This window comes from Carassius carassius, chromosome 24 (genome assembly GCF_963082965.1).
Source record: "Carassius carassius chromosome 24, fCarCar2.1, whole genome shotgun sequence".
Lineage (NCBI taxonomy): Eukaryota > Metazoa > Chordata > Actinopteri > Cypriniformes > Cyprinidae > Carassius > Carassius carassius.
The window spans coordinates 24,648,518-24,674,486 of record NC_081778.1 but is presented as its reverse complement, the minus strand read 5'-3'; the positions used below and the strand labels follow the sequence as shown (position 1 = coordinate 24,674,486).

The following is a 25,969-nucleotide window of genomic DNA, read 5'->3' as shown; positions in this document are numbered from 1 at the left end:
TCAATGGGAGTCAATGGGATGCTAACGCAAGTGAAGTTATGCTACAAGATGGCGGCACGCGGCCGACTTCAACTTCCGGTCAACTTCCTTCCCGCCTGTTCAAGACACCACTAAACATTTTATGTTGGCTTCCTAGGCATGGACATGTCAATATGTTTTATATTTTATCTGTCTTTGTCTTCTTGTTGACTCCGATGTAACTCTTTAGGTTTATTTATTTCTTCAGACAGTTAGATGCCTAATTGAAATTAGCATCAGGTAAGCGCTAGTCTGTGGCAGAGATGACAGAGAAAATAAACAGTGCCGGAGCAGGCGTGCCAGGGGAAAGAGCGCATGCAGATGCAGTCTGTTAGATCATAACACAAACAGATGTTCAGTTTTCTCTCTACCACCTCAACATTTGTCGTTCTAACACTCTCTCCATCCCCTGCCAGTTTGTCCATCTCCTCCTCTTTGTCGAATAATAATGTAGACCTCTGTTTGTCTCTGATCAATCTCTGAGAGATTTAAGTCAATCTGAATTTTGAATTTGAAAAAAACAACAGGTTTGGTTTAGGTCAAGTAGGTCTATAATACCTGGAAAAAGCGATCTGTTAGCATTTCCATTCATCTCAATAGTTAATCTGGTGCAGGACCTCTTAGAAGTATTTCATTTCAAATCACTTAAAATTTTTGCTACCACAGAAGCTTTTGAGCCAAGCAAATGTGCCATAAATGCCATGTGACTAATCACTCCGGAGCCACAGGAAATTATGTCATGACATCAATGACTGGCTGTTTGGCAATGATACAAAGCTGTGAAAAAGGCAAGCAAACGGGAAAATGGCATGCTTTTAGGAATATTTTAAACATTAAGAGACATTATAAAATAAAATAATACAATTAAATTCTAAATGGTGTAGTCAAAGCATCTACCATGCAGAGCTATTGTACTTTTTGGTGTACTTCAGTGTATAGCTTGTCAGGTATCAATATGTAACTTTTTATATACTAATATGCATCCATAAAGTATTATTATGCATCCTTTAGGGCAAGGACGGGCAGTATTTCAGATGCATGTATTTAAAATACTTATCTGAAATACGAAATACCTTTTTGTATTTTGTATTTTAAAGAATTTGAGAAAAAAAAAGCGAATGTAATTTGCATTTAAGTACATTTTTCCACACAGTATTTTGTATTTGAATTTTAAATAAATTTTAATGTATTTATGCCCATCTCTGCTTTAGTGTATATTAGTACATTTTTGAACATACTGTCCCAGTGTAAAAATGTTGCCTTAATAATAATGTATTGTGTTATTTAGTCCAATCTTCACGCTTTGGTACAGGTTAGAAATTAAAAATGCCTTCCAAAAACAATCTAAGATAAATGGATTATATATAATTAAACAGTATGAGATGAATAACTGTGGAGAAAAATAAGTACAGTACAATCAATTTCAATAAAATACTGCCTTGCAAGAGCTGTAAAATTCTGTATTTATGGCATAGTATACAAAACATTAAGGGTGTGAAGATCTCTTTCCATATCCACTCTCCTAATTTTAGATTTAAAGACCATTTTAGCTTAGTTCAGTAAATCTCCCAGGCAAGCTCTGGTCCTATACCTCCCAGAGAGCTTTTAGACAGCTGAGATAATTCTGCCTTGCACCTCTTTCAAGAGCAAGAATTCTGCTACCTCTGATCTGTTAACCTAGCTTAAGGTTAACCCAGGAAGCACTGAACGTTGAAATTAAAGTGATAGTTCACACAAAAGTCTATTCACATGATTTGGAAACCATATGATTATTTTTTCTTGGATGGAACAAAAAAGGAAATTTTGCAGAATAAGCGGCTCTTTTTCACACAACGAAGACATGATTTCAAAGCCAAGAATAGGCCATACAACTAAAAATGTGCTTTTAAAGTCATCGGTGAGGACCAGCATTAGGTTCCAATGCAAATATGAATTTGTGTAAATGATATTTGATGCCTAAATAAACAGTGAGTTTTGCAAATGTAACTTCACTTCAACTTACTCACCTTCATAGTATATTCCAAACCTGTATGACATTCTTCTTCTGTGGAACTCAACAGAAGTTATTGTTTATATATATATATATATATATAAAATGAAAGTCCAATGTTAGAACCCCAACATTCTTCAAAATATCTTTGTATTCTGCAGAAGAACGTCAGTCATACAGGTTTGGAATGACATGAGGGTGAGGTAATATCTTTTTGGGTGAACTGCCCTTGTAGGAGGACCCAAAAGGACTTTTTGAGAACAAAACCACCTCCATCTGACATTAACCGTTTTCTGATGCAAGATCCCTCCTCATCATGTACTTTGTCTGATAGGAAAAGCAACAGTTTATAAGTTGATGAAAGAAGGCCTGGCATTTAGCACGGTAAACACATTCATCACCAGGGACAGATAATTATCTCTTTAATTCCATGACCGCGTGATGCCTAGCTCTTGTAGTCACAGATGCTGGAGCCCAAATAGAGGAGAACGAGGTTGGTCTTGAAAGGGGCAGCAACGTTTGTTGCCTTCTGTTTGCTCAAATAACCTTGTTCGCTGGGGTGTCATTGTAGCTCTTTAATTTGAGAGGAAGAAAAAAAATAAATAAGGGGTGGAGCCCAGAAAGAGGCGCCGATGAACGAGAGCACCCATGAGAAACGACAGCCTGTCTTCTCTCCCTTCTCCATTTCTCTATCTTTCTCTTTATCTGTCGCTCTCTTTCTCATCTATTCGTCCTCTAACTCCTGCATAGTTTTCTCCCCACCCAATGTTTTCACCAAACTAACAGCAATACTTTAAACACCATTTCCAGTGACATCCTATGATTATATCCCGTTCCTGACAGACATTAAAAAGAATAATGAAATGGCACATCAACACAAATTAACAGGTCAGAAGCTTAATTGAACGAAGGTGGTTTTCCTTTTCTGACAGACTGGAAAAATTACTTTAATGGCTTATTTTCAATGAATGTGGAAAGTAGGCCCCATCATGGCCCTTTTAATCATGGCATAATCCTGTATTTTCTGGTATAATACCTGTATTTTCTATACATCTCTCTTTTTCTTCCCTCTTTCTCTTCTCTCAGTGATGGTATGTGTGCCCTTTCTGCTTGAGCAATTTTTTCGACATATTCAAAATCTGAGGCTGTTCACGGTATGTGAGAAGCAGTCAATGTTTTCATAATGCCTTGACAGCACAGAACTGATCTCGACACACTTGATGCACATGTGAGAGTGACGGATTAGGAAATGGTTTCGTTTGTGAATATCAATGACTAACAGGGATAGTTCAACCAAAAAAAAAAGAAAGAAAGAAAGAAAAATAATATTTTGTGATAAAGCTAAACTAGCCATACTTATCTGTTTTCTCACCTGGCTCAAGTGCATTATTTTTCACCCAAAGTGTACATTTTTATAACTTTTCTATTCTTCTATAGTGACATATAGTGTGCAAAGCGAGGGCCCAATTAACTGAATAGCAGTTTTCAGTTAGTCGATGCTGCTGCTGATCAATAAACAAGACATGTCTGTAATGAGCTGGCCACTGTGGGACACTCACAGACCATATCAAGTGCATGCTGGGATATCTACATTTCTTTGGGCAGAATAGAATGGACAAGTGATCATCCCTGCATCAGTAAAGGTGTTTCATGAGGTTCAGCCTTGAGAATGTCCCAGTTAATGTCAAGGCTAAGTTAAGACACAGATTAGATGATTACAACCTCCAGCTTCATTACGGATACCACTGGCTTGAAAAGCAATGTTTATTCTGTTCAAAAAACGCCCACACTTTCACTTAAAGACTAAGTGTGTGTGTGTAAGGCAATTATTGAGGTCATACTGAGATCAATTGAAGCTTTTTTTTATATTATCTGCCCATAAAAAAGGAAACCACCTGTGCAGTCAGCTGCATCCATGTATTCTGGTCTGCTTTTCACCCCAGGCTGTGCCACTAGGACTCCAGGATACAGTCTGTAGCGAGAGAGGTTAAGGTTGGGTTAGTTTTGTTACTTTAGTTAATCTCATGTAAGAAATTATTGATCAAAATGTTTTTTGTTTGTTTGTTTTTTCTGCATCGCTGTGCCACTGTTGAATGCATGCAGTCTGATCTGAATGTGATGAGATAAAAAATAATGTGCAATGTGAAATAATGTTGAGAAAAAAGAAAAAAAAAAACATCTGTGAGTTCTCATATAGTCAGATTGAAAAACAAATTACTCCTATTAACCACAAGCAAATTACTTGATTCTTTTAAAGAATCGATCAAAAATATGAATCACTGTTTTAAAGATTGACTGCCTTGAAACAGTCTGACAAATGTTTCACTGAATGACCTTACCGAATCAATCAGGGGTGCATTACCACTGGAGTTCAATGGAACTTGCAACCATATAGTTAGCTAACAATGCTTTTGGAAAATGCACCCCATAATGATTACGGAATCTGACTCAATTACTTAACAGCAAATTAACATTATTCATGTAATATGAAATGTTTATGAAACAGGTTTGTGAAATTTGAATGAATATTAATAATTACTGGGTTTTCATAAAACAATGTACAGTATTGTATATAAATAATAGCATCATGCTGCAAGATAAGAACAATGCACAAAGTACGTTTTAAGAGAAGAACATTTTAAATCCAATCATTGAATGGTTGTGATTGCCCTGCCTGGGCTGCAAGAGCTGAACATGGCTAAATGAACCGCATTGCGGGTATTTTAGCTTATTCAAAACTATTTTAGTGGACTAAAATTATATGCCATTTCAGTCAAAGTAAAATGGACTAAGATTGCTTAATATAGCATGAAAAAATACTGACTTAAATGACATTTTCATCAAAAGACAAAATGTATGATTAAAACAAAATAGGGTGCAAAAATTAACACTGACTCTTGCACATTCACAAAACTGCATTCAGTACTGTGGTTGAAATACAAACATACTCATGCATCTGTTCGTTTCATTATTTTTCTAGAGAATGCACACTCTCATAGACACACACATTGATCTCACCCACACACATTCATAACAGCATTATCCGGTATCTTTGTGGAAACTCCTAATCTCCAACAATACCCTGCAATATACGCCGATAGCGACTCCTATATTTATTAACAATACCAAGAGGAAGGAGCGTACTAAGATTGCTGAACAGATTCATTACACATTAAAGTAGTAATGATTATTATAAATATAACATCACTTCATGTGAATGAAGCATCAGGTTTTTATTAATCCATTTCCAAAATCCACCATAGGCGTATTTAGAACCTATATGACTCAGTGCACTTTTTTCCCCTGTCTGGGTTCATCTCATTTCTTAGCACGAATATGAGGAACAAAGCTAATGCCTTTAGATAAGGATGATTAACCTAGAATAAAATCTGCATGGTATCTTTGTGTATGGTATATGGCTCTCAGGGTGAGCCTGGTGCCGGGACGCTCACTTTGTAAAGTGACTAATGGGACATGGAATTGTTGCAGATACATCAGAATAGTCTCCAAGATGTCTGTCTACTGCTCTTGCACGTGACCTCACATATTTCTTATCTTTAAGTGCTGTAAAACTACGATACACTGAACTGTCAGGGAAAACGACAATCAGGCCCATCTGAGAGATGATACAGCCACTTTTAGCCTAATGATTCGCAGAGGGTTGAGGCTATTGATCATTTTGGCATGAAGCAAATGCACTGGAAATAATGAATGACAGCAGGTGTTCATATTTTTGTAATTGATTGCCCCATAATTGGACAAATTATTGAGCTCACTGATAAAATACAAGATTGCGGGTGACATTTTTGAAGAAAGTGACTTCTTCACATGGAATAAAGAGTTATTTTTGAATGTGAAGCACAGGTGCAGCACTTCTCAATCTATATAGCCCAGTGTGGTAATTTCTAAGTACCAAAGTCAGCCGTGCCGGTGTCTACACACTTTTAAAGTTATTATCGTCACTTTTATCTGGTCAATAGATAATTGCTGTTGTTTTCCCATCTGGCTGATACAACTTTTTTTCTGTCTTCTCTAATCCTGCAGATCTCTCTGAGGGCGTCTGGCATCATGGACGGCAAACTGGATCATTGAGCCAAAGTTCTCTCTCATCCTGAGCTGTTGGTTCAGATGGTTCTGCAAACAACAGAGAATACTGGTAGTTAACAAAACGAGGCTATTGATCTTACATTAACAATAAAAGGTAACCAAGAAGAGTTATCTTCAGCCTCCCACTTTTCTGTACACTGTTCTGCCGTTTACAGCCATGATATCAAAATTCTTACGGAATTGTTCATTGCTGGTCCTGCTTTTCCCTCTTCTCCAACTGTTGTGGCTGGACATGCTCAATGCTGCCCATTCTGGTCCGGAGTCTGACATCTGCTCCACACTTGTCCAGAGCCGGTTCTTTGGATTTTTCCTCTCGTCCTCTGTATTTCCCGGCACACCCTGCTCCTGGACCCTGCAGAACCCCGACCCACGGCGGTACACCATCTTCATCAAGGTCACAAAACCGACCAGAGACTGCATTCCCCGACAGCACCGGACCTTCCAGTTTGATTCTTTCTTGGAGACGACACGAACCTTTCTCGGGATGGAGAGCTTCGACGAGGTGGTGAAGCTATGTGATGCCTCTACCCAAGTTGCCTTCCTGGAAGCTGGAAAACAATTCCTACAGATCCGGAAAGGGCTGCCCAGAGAGGGTGCTGGGTCCAGGAATGGTGATGGGGAATTTAAGGTGGAGTATCTTGTGGTTGGAAAGCGTAACCCCAGCATGGCTGCCTGTCAAATGCTGTGCCAATGGTTAGAGGACTGCCTGACCTACAGTACCTCCAGTCGGCCCTGTGGCATAATGCAGACACCATGCCAATGTTGGGACCAGCCCCCGCTGGACAAAGACACCAGTGGATGCTACCAGGATGGGGTCTACTTGGAGAACTGCATCCCTGTTGTGAAAGAAGGAACAGCTGACACTACTGGTAAGCTAACAGTTTTTGTCCAGTTATAATTCAGCATGGTTCAGTGGTTCCTGAATTAAAAAATGTTGTTTTCTGTTACCACTGTGGGTTTGGTAGCTTGTCATATTAAGTAGTAAAGCAACAGAACAATCAGAGCTGAAGAAACAAGAGTCTTGAGAGAACTGACGGAGTTTAAAAAAGAGAAGGTTTTGGGTTTCAGCTGATGTCTCCTAGCTGGGTGACCTTGGCTTCTTGGCACCATGTGTGATCCTGTGAGGGTTCAGATAGGGATATTGGATCGGCCCGTGGGAGAGTTGATGCGGCAGACATGCTCTGCGAGTGACACTGGATAGCGGTGGTGATGCGCTTGGAGATTGATTATTAGGAAGGGAATTAGTCCGGTTACTGAGTTCAGAGCTGTGATGTGATCTCCATAAGTTGATGTAGTACAGAAACTCAACCCCTAGGAGAGGCTGCAACCATTGGACTGGAAAATTACTCACCCCATTGCACTGTGACCTTTCTGTGTACTTTTGTCTTCCCTTTCTTGTATGTCTTACTTTTTCCTGTTTGTTATGGGGGCATCTGTGGCCTAATGGTTAGATAATTTGACTTGTAACCCGAAGGTTGTGGGTTCGAGTCTCAGGTCCGGTAGGGATTGTAGGTGAGGGGAGAGAATGACCATCATGACTGAGGTGAGACTCTTGAACAAGGCACTGAACCCTCAACTGCTCCCCAGGCACCACAGCAATATAGCTGCTTCTCCGGTTGTGTGTGTTCACTACTGTGCATATCCACTTGGATGGAATAAATAATTCAGAGTATGGGTCGCCACTTCACCTTTTTTCTAAAAACACAAGGGGGTGACGAATCCACAACTCACAGTTTTCAGAACTATCTGTAAAAGAGCACTTAATGTGTGTAATTAATAATATGTGTGATCGTTATACAGCTGAACCAAGTGATGAGGGCCCGTTTTAACAGAATATGTATAATTAAATAATTTTGTATATTTTGGTGATAATGTACAAATTCTTATAGAACATAATAATCAAATAATAGAGAATATGTAGAAGGAAGCTTCTTACTAGAAATTTGTCAAATTTTTACTGGCCACAGATTTCAGAAGGATCATGTGACACTGAAGACTGCAGTAATGGCTCCTGGAATTTCAGATTTGCCATCACAGGAATAAATTACATTTTAAAATGCATTATAAAAGAAAATGCTTATTTAAATGGTAACAATATTTATCAATATTACTGTTTTTACTGTGTTCTTCATAAATTAAATGCAGCCTAGTGAGCATAAGAGACTTCTTTCAAAAATCAATACATTAATTTATTTATTTGTTTGTTTGCAATAACAATATAGTTGTTTGGAATTCTTATGGGCTCCAAACTTTTGAATGGTATATATTTGCTAGAAATATTTATATTTCTCATTAAATTAGGTGTTAAAATAATACAGTTATAATGTCACTACATACATTCATAAATAACATTTAAATCAAAATTATGGCATCCGATGGAAAACATGACAGACTGGTGTCTGGTTTTCAACTAAATATTCTTACTTATGCTTCCAAGATAATCGCTAATGAATTTTTCAAATTCAACAAAACTTCATCTGTTTTAGCCAGCTTGAAAACATTACCTTGGGAGACAAATAAGCACAATTTGCAATGTATACAATGTAGAATGCATAACAGAAAACCAAACATTTAAGATTGCAAGGCATAAAAAAAGGAGGAACAAGATCAGTTAATATAAAAAGTTCAGCAGCCAGTGGCCCATCCTCAATAGATGACTTTTGAAAGACAGGCTTTGCATCATTTCAATGCTACTCTCCAAGACCTATCGCTCTGCAGACATACCTAGCTCAGTCTAAATGACATGCTGTCCATTTTATGTGTGGACAATTTGGAGGTGTGCTTCCTCCCACATCTCCTGTAGGTGGAAAAGGGCCAACCTCCCTTAAATTCTTAAAAGGGAAAGTGGAGAGTTAAATAGAGGGACACAGGAAGGAGGGAGAGTGCATTCCATCTTAAAATGATAAAGGCGTGTCTATTGTGTGAATGTGACCCATTGCTCAGAGGCGAGGCATCATGGGAGATGAGTAGATTCATCTCTGGCAGCTCAGAGCAGCGACAGATTATGGTCTGGATTTGAGAGACAGAATGGAAAAAGAGTTGAGTGAGAAAAAGAGGGGAGAGAATTTCAGGTGTGAGGTGATGACAGTAGAAAATATTGTCTTCATGACTTGCACTTTCTCGCCATATAATATATAAATTAAATAATTTTGTATATTTTGGTGATAATGTACAAATTCTTATAGAACATAATAATCAAATAATAGAGAATATGTAGAAGGAAGCTTCTTACTAGAAATTTGTCAAATTTTTACTGGCCACAGATTTCAGAAGGATCATGTGACACTGAAGACTGCAGTAATGGCTCCTGGAATTTCAGATTTGCCATCACAGGAATAAATTACATTTTAAAATGCATTATAAAAGAAAATGCTTATTTAAATGGTAACAATATTTATCAATATTACTGTTTTTACTGTGTTCTTCATAAATTAAATGCAGCCTAGTGAGCATAAGAGACTTCTTTCAAAAATCAATACATTAATTTATTTATTTGTTTGTTTGCAATAACAATATAGTTGTTTGGAATTCTTATGGGCTCCAAACTTTTGAATGGTATATATTTGCTAGAAATATTTATATTTCTCATTAAATTAGGTGTTAAAATAATACAGTTATAATGTCACTACATACATTCATAAATAACATTTAAATCAAAATTATGGCATCCGATGGAAAACATGACAGACTGGTCTCTGGTTTTCAACTAAATATTCTTACTTATGCTTCCAAGATAATCGCTAATGAATTTTTCAAATTCAACAAAACTTCATCTGTTTTAGCCAGCTTGAAAACATTACCTTGGGAGACAAATAAGCACAATTTGCAATGTATACAATGTAGAATGCATAACAGAAAACCAAACATTTAAGATTGCAAGGCATAAAAAAAGGAGGAACAAGATCAGTTAATATAAAAAGTTCAGCAGCCAGTGGCCCATCCTCAATAGATGACTTTTGAAAGACAGGCTTTGCATCATTTCAATGCTACTCTCCAAGACCTATCGCTCTGCAGACATACCTAGCTCAGTCTAAATGACATGCTGTCCATTTTATGTGTGGACAATTTGGAGGTGTGCTTCCTCCCACATCTCCTGTAGGTGGAAAGGGCCAACCTCCCTTAAATTCTTAAGAGGGAAAGTGGAGAGTTAAATAGAGGGACACAGGAAGGAGGGAGAGTGCATTCCATCTTAAAATGATAAAGGCGTGTCTATTGTGTGAATGTGACCCATTGCTCAGAGGCAAGGCATCATGGGAGATGAGTAGATTCATCTCTGGCAGCTCAGAGCAGCGACAGATTATGGTCTGGATTTGAGAGACAGAATGGAAAAAGAGTTGAGTGAGAAAAAGAGGGGAGAGAATTTCAGGTGTGAGGTGATGACAGTAGAAAATATTGTCTTCATGACTTGCACTTTCTCGCCATTAGGGACCAATGTTTCTCAGAGAGCTTTGGTTAAGCTAGATGAAAGCATATACTTGTTATTTCTTAGTGAGGCACTTTAAATTGAGAGTGGAGCCGATAATAGCTTGGCTGTGATGTTGCTAAACTAAGGAATTTAAATTGACTGCCCCCTTAGTTATCAGTTCTTCATCTTTAGGCATAATAACAAGATTTAACTTAGCACTGTTTTGTTGTAGTCATGTCTCTTGTCTCTGTTTCTCACACACACAGTCCCTCACGCCAGTGAGCCATTTCATGCTGAGCCGTTTCATTGTGGTTGGCTGAAAATGGTTGTGCGGGCAGCCCTCTGTCACTGCGTGTGGTGTGTGTGTTATGAACATGTTTAACCACCAGGGGCATACACGTTTTTAGCGTACAGCTTATAAAACTGCTCCCACTGCTCTGAGAAGGATAAGCACAGTACTTATCTCTACTAGATGGATGGATCTGTACCTTTTCCTCTCTCTCGCTCTCGTTCTCCTACTGTTGCCAGTGCTAGCTCATTGCCCCTCCACAGCTCTCCAGACCTCATAAAATATTCATGTTTTAATTAAGCAGTTTTACTGCCTCTATGCTTAATAATAAAAAATGCCCCAGGTTGGGTGTGCATTAAGGTGTGTATATGTGTTTTCAGAACGTATGTTAGCTGTGAGACTGTACTAGTCCATCATAAACACACACAAGGGATGGGGCTGGGGGGAATTTGTCAAACATCTGCCTTGCTGTAGGGGTTCATCACTATTTCATGCAGACTTTCAATCAGAGATTTTTGGTGGTGTTTGTTCCAAGAGGGTGTTATATTGTTGTTCAAGAGAATATCAGTGTTCTTTTGTTTACTTTACTTCAGCTGTTTCAGTTTTACCATCACTATTTACAATGATACCACACATTGATAAATCTTTAGAATTCCCCAGAGAGGTGCTTCATGCAATGCAATGCAATGCAAGAATGCTACATCTAACAAGTTTTGGCTTCGGTATGATACCAGAAAGTAATACCATGGTATCAATACTTAATTCTAACAGTCAAAGTAATATTCAAAATCATATTATTATTTCTCACTCCTTCAGATTTCAGACTCAGATAAAGATAAATCTCTCTCTCTCTCTCTCTCTCTCTCTCTCTCTCTCTCTCTCTCTCTCTCTCTCTCTCACCTGCTTCATGTTAGCGGTCGACAATGTGGGAAAAACATATTATTGATACTTAAATTAATATAGCAAAACTGTTCATTTGAATCAATACTCCACTTTTTTTTATTTTTATAAATAGGCTCATTTTCCAACTCTCCTAGAGTTAAACAGAGTTTTACCATTTTTTATCCATTCATCCAATCTCCGGGTCTGGTGGTAGCACTTTTAGCTTAGCTTAGCATAGGTTAATATAGCAAAACTGTTCATTTGAATCAACTCGTTTCATTCAAATTAAATTAATATTTGACTGTTTGAAATGCAAGTGCAAATATGTGACCAAAATGTCACTGGTTCTATCGCACATGTTTGAGCTTTCGTGTCTACTGCGTCATATCTTATGTAACGTGCGTGGATCAGTTGTGAATAAAAGGTCAAATTAAGTCTGAATTTATGAATGACGCACTTACCTGTTGATCGCTTTATTCTCGGAAAAGATTAGGATGAGCACGCGACAAATGCTTAGCAAGATTTGGTGTGTTGAATCCTGTGGTCAGTTCGTTCACCTTTATCATACTTTGTATGCAAAGTAATGCCATATTTCAGTTCTACTGTTCTCTGTATTTATTAGTTTTGGGTGCGTTAATAGAGTTTCATCTGTTTGATACATGGCGTTGTTCTTTAGGTTTACCGGTTTTGCAACAATTTGGGAAGATCTGCCACCTACAGGTAAACTTCTGAACCGCAGCGCATGAAATACCGAATTGAGCAAAATTAAGATATCGTACCGTTTTAAATATAACAGATACTGGTATGTTTCCAGTACCGGTATACCGCACATTCCTAGTTGTAACTATCGAAAATTACCCATTTTTATCATTCCAGTCAAATGCGCAGGGGATAATCAACAGCTAGCTGTGCATTAAACAATTTAAATGCCCAACATGCAGCAGAGGGTGGTTGCCTCAAAGAGGTACATTCAAATCGTTTAATGCACAGCTAGCCGTTAATTATTTATGCCATGGTCATTTGCCAGCATTAGAATTTTATTTTTTGGGTGGACTATCCTCCTAATATATAAAGAACAAGTATTATCTAGGATCTAAACTGTGATATCAAAATGCTGACACAAACATACACACATCTCAGATTGGTGGGTAAGCTTTAAAAATCATGGGGAACTGCTTATTAGTGAACACATGCTCCTGCAGATAGACCTGTTTTGTTTGTGAGTGTGTGTATGTGTGTGTCTTTGATGGAGAGCGAAACACAACTGTGCTGTAAAGAGCTCCCTGACCATGATTACCCCCTCTCACATCTCTAGAGTCACATCTAACTCACAGTCCATACAAAATAGAATCTATAAAAGATAGAAAATCTCTTCTAACATGCTGAGATTGACCCAGTGAAAGCAAGCAGAAGAGATTGAGAGGGGACCGGTGAATGGTTTGATTAGGGGGATTAGGGGTTATTTGTCTGATAACGCCTCATGCTTTTGAGAGGCACCACAGATGGGCATGAATGTCTAATGCACCTAAGGCTCTGCAACATACATGTGCCACCAAATTGGTTTCCATAGGAACATTAGATCAGAGTGAGACTCTCAGAATGAACACTGTCAATTCCCAATCTGAGGACTGTTTTAACCAAGATTAATAACCACATGAAGGCTAATGAATATTCTCTTCTTCTCTCTTACTCTTTCTCCCTTCTTCTTAAATCTGTCTAACATATGAAAATGTAAATGCTGCAGTAAAAAAAAAGGGCTTGTTTACTAGACATTCAGTCTCTGATATTCCACAAGTGGAGCATTCGGAAGTAGCTTCAGGTGTTCATCAGTTTATATTATTTAAATTATATAATTGTATATATAAATGAAATAAAAATGAAAAATTTGATAAAACTGAAAGACATTTTATATGCTTAATGCATGTAAAGAAAAATAAAAGATTATTTCAGTTTTTAAGCCACAGGCTAGAAATTAGCTTGTTTTATTGCTATGTCAAAAGTTCAATATATAACAAATTAAATTCATAGCAAGCCATTTATGATATTTATACAATTATTTTATTTTATAGTCAGAAGCTGTGCCTCATGTCAAAATTAGAAAAGAGGCATTCATCAACTAAAGGCACATTACATTAGGCAATTGCAAAGTAGACATCTCTGATTTAGTTTTGTCATTCAGAGTAGTGGTATTCATATTCATTTTGTCAAAAGCCTTTTACGATTTTAGATTGCCACCTTAAATCCCATATACCATAATGACATATACTGTATTGTGTTTAATTTGAAATAGTAAATAATAGTAGACTTTTCATTCCATGTCATACCATCTCATAACATCTGGCTTTGAATACTATCATTGTTAAAAGTCTGCATGCATTTTTATCAGTAGGCAGTTGCCAGTTTGGAGAATTCAATTAAATGATCTTGCTGCAATGACATGGCTTGTTTACTAGATATACCCACTGAAATTCACGAAGTAAATCATTCATAAATAGCATTTTTAAGTAAAACAATTTCTCACAGTTGACTGGTGGAATGTTTATGCTATTATTCATTATTTGTCTTTTAACCAACCTCAATATATAGTAAATATATGCAATCAAAATTACCATAATTACAATTTTATATACAGCTTATTTATTATTAGACAGGGTGCTTTCTTGCTTCTTAGCATTTAAAAATTTACTTATTTTCTGTAATTGTCTTTGTAATTGAGTTTCGGATAGTTTGATGCCATTCCGGGTAGTTCGGCAGCAGTGTGATCATCCATTTTGGTGGTCACTGATCCAAGATCTGAAAGTGCCTGAAAGTGAGGGTGAGACTGCGTGTTCATGTGTATGTTTGTGTGTGTTTTCACATGTGCACCCACGTCCTTTCGGTCTTATGTGCAGATGTTTCTCTGCTGAAGATTGATGTGCAAGAGGAAAATAAAAAAGCCTGTTATTTTTCCACTCATCTGTGAGCCTGTGAAAAGTGGGAGGCCCATCTAATCCTTTAAGTGAAGGTGTTTTTGATTCAAGCTAGATTTTTCCCCTTTTGTTCCTGTCGAGGAGAGGCATCCATCTTCAGAATTGAAATGTCGACTTCTCTGACCCGCACCTGCAACAAAAGAACATTTGACCAAACACCTATTCATATCTCTCTCGTACTTTTGATCTGTTTATCTGCTTGCTCATCAGTAAACAGTGTAGACTCTGAGCTCCTCATCTGACACAGGCTGTAATCCTGTAACGTATGCACTCCGCTGATGAGAAGTCACTGTTTTTGTCATTGTGTGACTATTGAAAGAAAAAGCAGAAGTAGTGATCAGCACTAAACAGGAATCACAATCACCAGGATGAACCAATGAGAGAGAAAAAGAACCAGGCCCAGTGATCTTCAATGGGCCAAAGAGAGAGAATGGGACAAATTTCACCAAAGAAGAAGCAAGAGAACAAACTGTTTAATTGTGTTACACTTGTTTTGTGTCATTTCCCAAATACACTAAGAGCCTTGGATGATACATAGGTGCTGTTTTTGTGAAATAAGTAAAAAATTATGTTTAGTACTGTATGTGTATATTATTCGAAAATAAAAACATAAATAATTTTATTTTCATTGAGATTAATAGATATATAATCACATCTGGCTCTGAAAAGTAGCGTCACCAACTTCTGCCTTCATTTTTGTCAATGAATAGTTGCCAGTTTTAAGAAATCAATTAGACTAACTTTTTGCTGCAGCATTTGAATATTATTTGGTATTTGTGTCTTATCGTTTGGAAAAAAAATGGTCCAATCCCTGCATACTGTTTTTCTAGAAACCACATTGTATTGAGAATAACAAAAAAAAAAAAACAACAACAACAACAAAACATTTAAATAATTTTCATAAACATGATGATTCTAATGTAATGATAAATGCTTTATCTATAAATGTAAGTGTATGGGGACAAAACATTATTTCACTGTATTTAAAACAATTAAACCAGTTTTTATCATTGAAATATATGAAGTGCAAACACCCTTTCAAATTTGCTGGGATGATAACAGACTTGTTATTGTAAGATGAATGAAAAGTCCATTAAATGATTTATTATTATTATTATTATTATTATTATTATTATTATTATTATTATTATTATTATTATTATTATTATTGATATCACGCTCTCATTGGTTCATTGAGTGTTTAATGAATAATTGCATATATACATGTATACATATATCATTATAAAAAAAATTTACATAATCCTGGACCCTATATCATAGAATTCATTAAAGAAAATCATATTATCTGTAAATTAAGTGTTTTGTCATTTCAGGTGTTTTTTTTTTTTTGCCACACTTGCTGCCTTTATTTTGTATTGTTAAAATTCATGGGTAGGAAATGTATGGTCTTTTAACAGAGTTGGTTTGCGTGGGTCTTTTTGAGTACTGCGGCGCAAGACAGGAAAGATTATACAACGTGGTAAGGCCGGGTGCAAACCTAAGTTGTGTTTCCTGCCCCTGGAGTGAGGTTAATCAATCAGATGTGTAAACACAGCTGTTCAAATATTTATTCTAAGCAGGATACTGACAGCAGAACAATGGATTAAACCTGTGAGTGTAGCCATCAGAAGGACAGATTGAGACAGAAAAAAACTGTGAGATGGATTGCTCATTTAATTTTCCAGAAATTAATTTAATTCCTACATCAATAAGAAAAGACGTTTTAAAGAAACGTTGTTTTTTTTTTACTTCCACACTCATTTGTTGCTGACATGGATGCCAATGACTAGTAGCATCCTCTGGGTGTCAGCACTTCCCATGTTTCGCATTCCTTCACTGACCCACGCTGTGTTTTAATGCACAGTTCAACCAGAAAACAAAGCATGAAGTCGAATGCAGGGTGTAATTTAGATGTACTGACTGGCCTTGGTTTCGTAGCAGATACGCAATGGGCAGTGGCGGGTGAGATTATGGTTAGATCTTGTATTGATGAATTCAGATTACTCTTATTAGACTTTCTGCTCAACTTCGAGGGAAAGTGAAGGTCACTTTGAGGCTCTCGTAAGCCAAGACAATATTTACTAATGGGCAGAAGGATGTATATCCACACACTCATCCTTTGAAAAGCAGGTGCGTGCTGCAGCTGCAATCTGAAAAACGACCAAAAACACAGAATGATAGAAGAAGGGCTGACGAATAGAAAGAAACATCCGAGCAGAGGACGAATATCAGAGTTTAAAGATAATGCAGCGTTCTCTTCTCAAAGAGTTTCGATGTAAGGGAGCTATCGCCGAACAAGAGAAGCACACTAAATTATCGATAAAGCATTAAAAAAATGTCCTTGGGGACAGAGAAAGAAAACACTGTCAAAGTCAAAGTCACCTTTATTTATATAGCGCTTTAAACAAAATACATTGCGTCAAAGCAACTGAACAACATTCATTAGGAAAACAGTGTCAATAATGAAAAAATGATAGTTAAAGGCAGTTCATCATTGAATTCAGTTATGTCATCTCCGTTCAATTAAATAGTGTCTGTGCATTTATTTGCAATCAAGTCAATGATATCGCTGTAGATGAAGTGTCCCCAACTAAGCAAGCCAGAGGTGACAGCGGCAAGGAACCGAAACTCCATCGGTGACAAAATTGAGAAAAAAACCTTGGGAGAAACCAGGCTCAGTTGGGGGGCCAGTTCTCCTCTGACCAGACGAAACCAGTAGTTCAATTCCAGGCTGCAGCAAAGTCAGATTGTGCAGAAGAATCATCTGTTTCCTGTGGTCTTGTCCTGGTGCTCCTTTGAGACAAGGTCTTTACAGGGGATCTGTATCTGGGGCTCTAGTTGTCCTGGTCTCCGCTGTCTTTAAGGGATGTAGAGGTCCTTTCTAGGTGCTGATCCACCATCTGGTCTGGATACGTACTGGATCCGGGTGACTGCAGTGACCCTCTGATCTGGACACAGACTGGATCTGGTGGCCACGGTGACCTCGGAACAAGAGAGAAACAGACAAATATTAGCGTAGATGCCATTCTTCTAATTATGTAGCAAGTACATAGGGTGTTATGGGAAGTGTTTCCGGTTCCGGTTTACCTAATTAATGCAGCCTAAAAATCCTTTAACGGATTTGGATAATAAAAGCATATTAGTATGTTATGTGTATGCCAGGTTAAAGAGATGGGTCTTTAATCTAGATTTAAACTGCAAGAGTGTGTCTGCCTCCCGAACAATGTTAGGTAGGTTATTCCAGAGTTTAGGCGCCAAATAGGAAAAGGATCTGCCGCCCGCAGTTGATTTTGATATTCTAGGTTCAAATTGCCTGAGTTTTGAGAACGTAGCGGACGTAGAGGATTATAATGTAAATTATAATGTATTATTATGTCCCCATTTTTCTCCTTCAACCCATGATTATTGAGCCAAAAAAAGTCATACTCTCCAATAGCTTTTCACAGAAAGAGAAATTATCTCCAAAATGGCTTTTTAATTATTTTTTTTCTTCTTCTTCGCTTTTCTAAAGATTGTTTGCCTTGCGAATTTTCTTACACTACTTATTTCAGTCATTTTCACTCCTCCTTATCGCACTTGTTTTAAATAAGGCTGGAATCACTTAAGACTGATTTCTACCACTTACAGTCCCTCGTGGAACATTTATGCCATGTGCGATTGGTTGATGAACCCATCTGGTTTGAAACGTGATTGGTGGATGGGATTAATCAGGGCAGCGCGCTGAGAGCCGTCACGGTTCATTGCGATTGCATGTGATTGTCACTTACTGTGCAAGGAGGACATTCGATTGTATATTCAAGGCCGAGGCATTGAAGATTAGAATCCGGTTTGTTTTATCAGGTGAATGTGTCGCACACAACATGCGGCAAAGCCAATCTCAGCACCAAGTGAACAATTTGCCATTAATCGCTCATCCTGCTCAAACAAATAGATATTGATTCTGCTTTTAAGCACTTGCTTGCCGGCAGATTTGTATTCAGAGCTGCAAAACAAAAAAAAAGGGCATTATTTGTTTTTAAATCTGGCCTTTATGTGCAATAATGTATTAACTCTGCTTGGCATGAGAGATGCTTTGAATTTAACGGTCGGAAGGGTTCAGCTGATGTTAGGGTCAATTATGTATTTAATAAATATATAATTCATACATTTTATTCATCCATAACTGGAAATTTTATTCATTTTTATGAACATGCTTTTAATTTCTAAGATAAAATAGTTTGTTGTTTAAATTAAATTGTATGTGCATGTCACCTGCTTTCATCTGCTACTTAAAAAAAATCCTACACTGCAAAAAAAAAAAAAAAAAAAAAAAAAAAAAAAAAAACATATATATAGCCTATATATAATTCTATAAAGATGTAAATAAAAATTATTTGAAGAACTTTTTAGGAAATTTAATTTTGGTCCTCATTCTTCAAAATGGCATGTTTAATTAAATGTGTAATTCAAACTTGATATTTTTATGTAACTATTAATGACATTTACTAAGTGAACTATTTCAAAGTAAATCCTACACTTTTTTTCAGGCTATAAATTCAGTGAATATTCTATTAATGAATTCTACAAAGGCCATAAATTATTACAGAATGTTAAACATACATAGTTTTGTATAATATTTTATTATAATTTGTTTAAAATAGTATAAACTTGATGATATTCATAATCCTAAAGTCCATGGTAATTGTAATTGTGTTTTAAAAAAAATATGCTGCTAAACTAGTGAGTATAGAAATGAATCACACCTCTTTAAAATAATCACATTTTATTGTTTTGCAACCTGAAATCAAGACAGACACATTTTTGTTTTATCCAGCTGTATAGCAACTTATAACTTATATTCAGTTGTTGTATTTTATTGTATTTTTTTCTGACATGTTTGTGTTATATCTTTCACTTGGATGAACCATGACTTGGTGCCTCTTTTAAATATATTTATTTATAATTTTTTATTATTATTATTTTTTTTACTGGTTTGTGCTAAATTTCGCTTTTATTATCTTTCACATGTAGCTACCATTGACCCCATTACATTGACCATCTTTACATTGTCTGTATGGACCCTCCCAATGTAATATATGCTAAAAATCTTCTGATGGACATTTTAAATATAAGCTGTCTCTGATTCTTTCTCACTTTCATTTCAGTTCTCACTTTCTGGGTAGCGCAGCACTGAGTGTAGAATTATATACCCTCCCCCGTACAATTGATTTGTGAGTAATTAAAAATGTCTGCAACTGGACGTGGGCCAGCTTCATGTTCTATTCATGCAGATTAATACATATTTGTCGGGGCCTCCGGGATCAGACAGGCAGCAATGTCTGCTATTAAACATTCATGAGGGAGCAGAACACAGGGACTCATATACTATTGATATTTATGGGTCCATTTCTACATCTTAGTGCCATCATAATGGATTACGAAATCAGAACATTATTGCTTAGTAGGGATGGAAATTTAATTTGTGCCATGAAAATGTATAAATAAATGGCTTTTTCTTGGGAATTACACACACGGACTGTGCATGTGTCTATGTGTTGGTTTAATACAGGTGGCTGGAGTGGGTGGGGCGACTGGGCGGAGTGCAGCAGTGAATGTGGAGGCGGAGTCCAGACGCGTACACGCACCTGTCAGTCACCACCTGAGGAGGCTTACATGTGCGAGGGTGTTCTGGATGAAGGTCGTCCCTGCAACCCTCAGCCATGCATCGGTAAGTTGTCTTCTAGCTCATGTACATTTGCATGTGACCATTTGCACACCCACTTCTTCTCTACCTTTCTCTCTCTATCACTGTCTGACAGCATATTTTTTACATTTTTTACATTTCACTATAAAAAAATATGTTCTGCTTCTTGTGTGACACAATGATAATAATGATACCGAAAGACTGATGATAGAATGAACATTTTTGTGTGCTTTTCATTGGACCCATAGGCTACAGGCAGTATTCCTCTAAAGGCAAGGGTTTAAGTCCAGTGAAATACAAAGGAATGCAAGAGGCCATGCTTGGTAAGGGTGTCACTGACCAAATCAGTTTGAATGTGACTGTAGTGAGTAGATCTTCGCTCAGTTTGGATGGAGGCCATGAGTAAATAACCCACTCCATGGTCAAGGCCATCGGCTGCAGATGTCTTCACCTTGATTGTCTGTGTCTCTGTTCTGCATGGTCTGCTTATTTTTTTCATCCACCATCCACTGCTCGTTCCATCTTGCCCTCTTTCTGCACACTTCCTCACGTTTTGAGGTCACGCAAACCCAGAAGTGTTTAAACTCTCACAGAGTTGTGCGTTCGCTTGGAGGGTATCAAACCAAATACAGGTTCACTTTCTTCTCAGCTATGTAACGTCACACAAAATCCCAAGCATGGCTGATGCTGGTCTAGATCAGGGTTATTCAAATCTTGCCCTGGAGGGTTTAGATGTTCAGGTCGCACAGAACAGCCCGATCAGAATTCGACTGTAGTTGCTAACCCCAGCCCATCCTGCAGGCAGAGGCCGACTTGGCACTCGTAGCCAATCCCTGCGCTTGGTGGACAACCGTAAACGAGAGGACTCTGATAAGACCCGCAGTGGACAGCAGTCTTCCCAAACAGGTAAGAAGACAGGTGGCATCAGCCTCCTCTGCAGCTTGGGGTCACACATATACACACTAGCAACCATTTCACTCACTAGTCCACATACAGGGGAGTAGACTGAATGCGTATGTGGCTATGGCCTTGTTTTTTTATGCTCCTGTCAGTGTGATTTATGTTTTGTTTGTCTTTGTCATGTGTATTATGGCATGGTTCATGGAGGAACATCGAGATATCCAAAAAATTATGGACACCATTGCTAACAAAGAAGTTAAAAGCATTTTGAAAGGGTCGTAACCCCTTATAATGAAACAGACAAGAACAAGATACACCTTGCTTGGGGGTGGTGATGTATGATTTGCATGCTTCAATATAAAATATTGGACTAGTAATCCCTAGTATTTTGTCTTTTCTTTGTGAGCATACTGCATGAATGTCTTTCATTTTTACAGTTTAACCAATATGAGCCTGTCACTTCAAAATAAATGCTATTTTATTCTATTTTACTCCAATGTGCTTCAAAATCAGTAAATCCATAAATAGAGGCTGGGGTTTCATATTTAAACTGTACATCTGTGAATCAATAAGTATATTCTAAAAACTAAAAATGCTGTGCATGATTTTCCCAATTTTTATTTTACTTTTGGAAGTAGCGTTAACAATACACAATTGTATGCTCATTTCAAAACTAAATGGTGCACACAAAAAAAACTGATAAAATAAACTCATGTATAAGTATTATTAACTATGCTTATGCAGGGTTTTAGTATGGAAACTAAAATGTTTATTACCCCTAATTTTGTCAGATTAAGGTTAAATCATTCCCTCCTTATCACTTTTTATTTTGACATTCAATATTGTTCTATTGGACATTCTTAATTCTCCATTTAGTTCCACCTGGTGGTTATGATAGCCTAACTCTTTCCATTGGACAGCATGATAGCCCATATTATCTATTAGACTGTCAAGACAACCAAGTGCACCCTATTGGACATTTAATATGTTCCCATAACTTTAGGATTCTAACTTGATTCCTTGGCTTTCCTAATTGATCAGATAATAAAGTCTGATCTATTGGGCAGCCTTGTGAAATCCTTGTATAGATGGCTGACTTACATATCCCAAAACTGAAAGCATGAATTCTTCTATTACGGGTAAATGCTGAGGATATGGATTCAGCGAAGAAATTATTAAAACTTCCCCTGTTAAATAAAGTGGCTAATCCCGCACGCTAATTAGTTTTGGCCCTTTTCCTACCCTTTCCTCTGCTCCTTACCCCATCCCATCCCCCTCCCCACTTCCTCCCATACCTCTCAGTGGATCCTCCGTCGGGTGGGGAGTGGTCTGCGTGGAGTGCATGTTCGACCACGTGCGGTGAGGGCTGGCAGAGTCGCACACGCTTATGTGTCTCAGTGCCGTACAGCACGCAGTGCAGTGGGCCGCTGCGTGAACAGAGACCCTGCAATAACACTATTGTGTGTCCAGGTAAGCACAGCCCACCTCAGGCCTCTCCTCACCCCCACCATCTTCCTTATGCACTTTCCGTCACCCGTCCCACCTCCACTCAGGTCCATTAGCTTTGCCCACTCACCCTCCAGCTACTGCCAACGTGAGGCTAACTCTTCCTGGGCTTCCATGTACGGCTGTTCCCCTCTTAAGTTGAGGGGAGAGTCTCAACCCTGAATGCTGGAGAGCCGTGGTAAGATTTTAATGGGTTTATGTGCAGCATCTCAGGGGGCCAGACAAAAGTGTTATTCAAAAAAATTAAATAATATATGTGTCTAGAAAAGCACAATGTTGTAGTAAGTGTTAATCACTTTAGGCAGAAGAAAACAATGATTTGACTTAACATTAAGAAAAAATTTCACACTACCCGTAATTCTCTGTTTACACTGACAGCTGTTTTTGCTGTATTGTTGGTAGCTAGTAGCAAAGTCTCTTTAAATGCAAGTCAGTTCACACGGCGGCTGTATTTGCAATGCACATCCTGGCATGCAAGATCTAATCAAATGGGGAAAACCTAAAATCTCAAAAACTGCTTGAGAAACTTATTTCAAATTATCAAAAATATTTGACATGAACTGTCTTGTGAATGTTCTTTCTTGCCCTCAATTGCCGTTTAATTTGATATATTTCTGTTTGGTCAATGGTAATGCACATGTGCAGTCCTAAGCACAAGTCTCAGTTTTATGTGGGAAGCGGAATGTCTAACTACAGTGCAAAATGACTAACAACTCTTATTTCAAAGAATTTACTTCCATTACTAGAGCTGCCATATTGAGCGTTACAGATTTTCCAGTTCATAGGAATATGAGTGAACCATCTGAGATATTATACAGTCTTTTCTAGTAGGCGTTCCTGTCATAACATTATTGGGGGGCTATGTAAATGGCTATAGCATCTGAACATCTGATCACAAATATGATATATTGCTGGTAAAAATAAGATGTTCTTCTGTTTGGAAAGGGAATATGTTTCCTTGCTGCTAAAAATGGAGTGGAAAATGTTCGTAAAATTGCAGCAATACATCATATAATGAACAAGATGAACAATGATCAATGCATACTGCTCAATGTGCTCCAATGTCTTCACTCCTATTGGTAGTCTTCCCATTACTTCATCTCTCATTAAACCTTTCTCAAATTTATCTCATCCCAAACTGTCACTTATGCCATCGGGAAACGGGCAAATCCTGTTTAAAATAAATGAATTAAAGCCGTTGCAGATCGTTGTCAGTGTGAACCGCTCTTTTGTTTTTCCCTGGTGTGTTCGTGTGTGTGTTTGTGTGTTGGCGAGGTGCGTTTTTCTCTCTATAAATCATACCCTAGCCGCTCTGATTACAGTACACGGGTCGTGGGATGAGTGGACTCCATGGAGCTTGTGTTCTTCAACGTGCGGCCGTGGGTACAGGGACCGTACCCGCTCCTGCAAGCAGCCGCAGTTCGGAGGAAACCCCTGCGACGGTCCAGAGAAACAGACCAAATTCTGCAACATTGCTGTATGCCCAGGTGATCTTTGGGTTTTCAAATACAGACTGTCTCATACAGATTTAATGACTTTCATCAAGCACCTCAATTAAAGCCTAATGTGAGGCACTGTAGAGATGGAGATTGAAAGGAACCTTTGTAAAGTTCACAGCAAATGATGGTGATTAATAGAGGCTTTAAATCACTGTGGATTGGAATGGAGTTTGACAACCCAAAGTTCCTTTCTCTTTCCCCTGCAAAATATCTTTCAATATCTTTTATCATGCTCCACTTTCAGTTCCTTAATTTTGTCATCCTAATGTTGCTTTGTATCCTCTATTCTCACATTTAGAAAATTCTTTAGTTTCTTCTTATAACTTTGTATTTAACTCTGTAGTGGATGGCGTGTGGAATGAATGGTCCAGCTGGAGTACCTGTTCCTCGTCCTGTTCAAATGGAACAATGCAGCGCACTCGGGAGTGTAACGGGCCCTCTTATGGGGGCCTGGAGTGTCAGGGCGAGTGGCGTCAGACAAGAGACTGCTTCCTCCGAGAGTGTCCTGTGGATGGCCAATGGCAAATCTGGAGCTCTTGGGATGGTTGTACCAAAACATGTGGTGGAGGAAGCCAGCAAAGACAGAGGGTGTGTTACGGTCCCTTTTTTGGGGGGGAGCAATGCCCAGGGGACAGAGAGGAAGTTAGACGTTGCAATGAGAAGAGATGTCCAGGTGAGACAATCACATGGTTGTAGCCAAAAGTCATTCTGTGCTAGGGGTGGGTGATATAATACTGGTAGAAACATTAAACTGGTTGAAATTTGACAACTAGTATACATTTTCAGTTGCCATCTCTAAGTTACTACCTAAGTTTATCCTTTGCATGCGTTTTTATGTGTTGACATAAACATTACAGAGATTTCATACCACTATATCACTTTCACAAAATGCAAAAGAGGTCTCAGTTTGATAGTTCTGACAGATGGTTTTATTTATGAAAGATGTTTTAATTAAAACCATGTGTCAGAACAGTGCGCATGTATTTAACTCTCTTTCGCGTCTTATTGTTCCACTTGTCACAGTGTGTAATTTTTTGCACTTTATTTAGCTCAAACGATTGAATACACACAAAGTTATGTCAAAATGCTTAAGTTAGAACATTAGATCCATGTATTACAGTAGGTTTTAAAGTGACAGCAGCCTACTATACCAGCTTCTTGTGTTCAATAAGCTTGAGAACCTTTTACTTATATTACTTAGGCTAGAACTGATTATTGCTACGGCACTGAAATAATAAAAAACTGTGACATTTTTAATTGCATCTAAAATGTTGTCATTGTAACAACCTTATTTGCAGCAAAATAACAATTGTTATATACACGGTTATCATCAGAAATGCAATTACTAATTTTGGTCATATAGCCCACCCCTATCTCTACTATTTATAGATTTCAGAAGAATTATGCTGTAATTCTGTACCTTACTTGTTTTTTTGATCACATTTTGTGATTTTGAGTTTTTGTGGTTTTTACTTATTTGCTTTTATGCAGAGCCGCACGAAATCTGTGACGAGGAGAATTTCTCTAACGTAGTGTGGAAGAAAACTCCTGCAGGGGACACTGCAGCTGTCCGCTGTCCTCCGAATGCTGTAGGTAAGACATGACTCATGCAAACACTCATCCTAAACATTCATTACCCTCAAAGCTATTCTGAGACATTTTCAGGACCATGGACAGCTCAAAATGCCTGGTTAAAAAAAAATGCAGTATACAGTTTTTAA

At 37.8% G+C, this 25,969-nt stretch overlaps 1 protein-coding gene across 10 annotated transcripts in view; it reads left to right on the top strand.

The window, feature by feature from the left end:
* LOC132103269 (adhesion G protein-coupled receptor B1-like) overlaps nt 1–25,969 on the top strand; it is an 88,879-nt gene that overhangs the window by 23,766 nt on the left and 39,144 nt on the right. For 4 of the 10 annotated variants that reach the window (XM_059508228.1, XM_059508225.1, XM_059508223.1 and 1 more), the window contains exons 2-9: nt 6,053–6,984; nt 20,209–20,367; nt 20,592–20,666; nt 21,145–21,249; nt 22,546–22,713; nt 24,057–24,236; nt 24,592–24,921; nt 25,740–25,841. In XM_059508228.1, the coding sequence (XP_059364211.1) occupies nt 6,273–6,984; nt 20,209–20,367; nt 20,592–20,666; nt 21,145–21,249; nt 22,546–22,713; nt 24,057–24,236; nt 24,592–24,921; nt 25,740–25,841 (1,831 nt within the window). In that variant the 5' untranslated portion in view covers nt 6,053–6,272. The remainder of the gene's footprint in view (nt 1–6,052; nt 6,985–20,208; nt 20,368–20,591; nt 20,667–21,144; nt 21,250–22,545; nt 22,714–24,056; nt 24,237–24,591; nt 24,922–25,739; nt 25,842–25,969) is intronic. The other 6 variants (XM_059508231.1, XM_059508222.1, XM_059508224.1 and 3 more) reach the window with 5 other exon arrangements.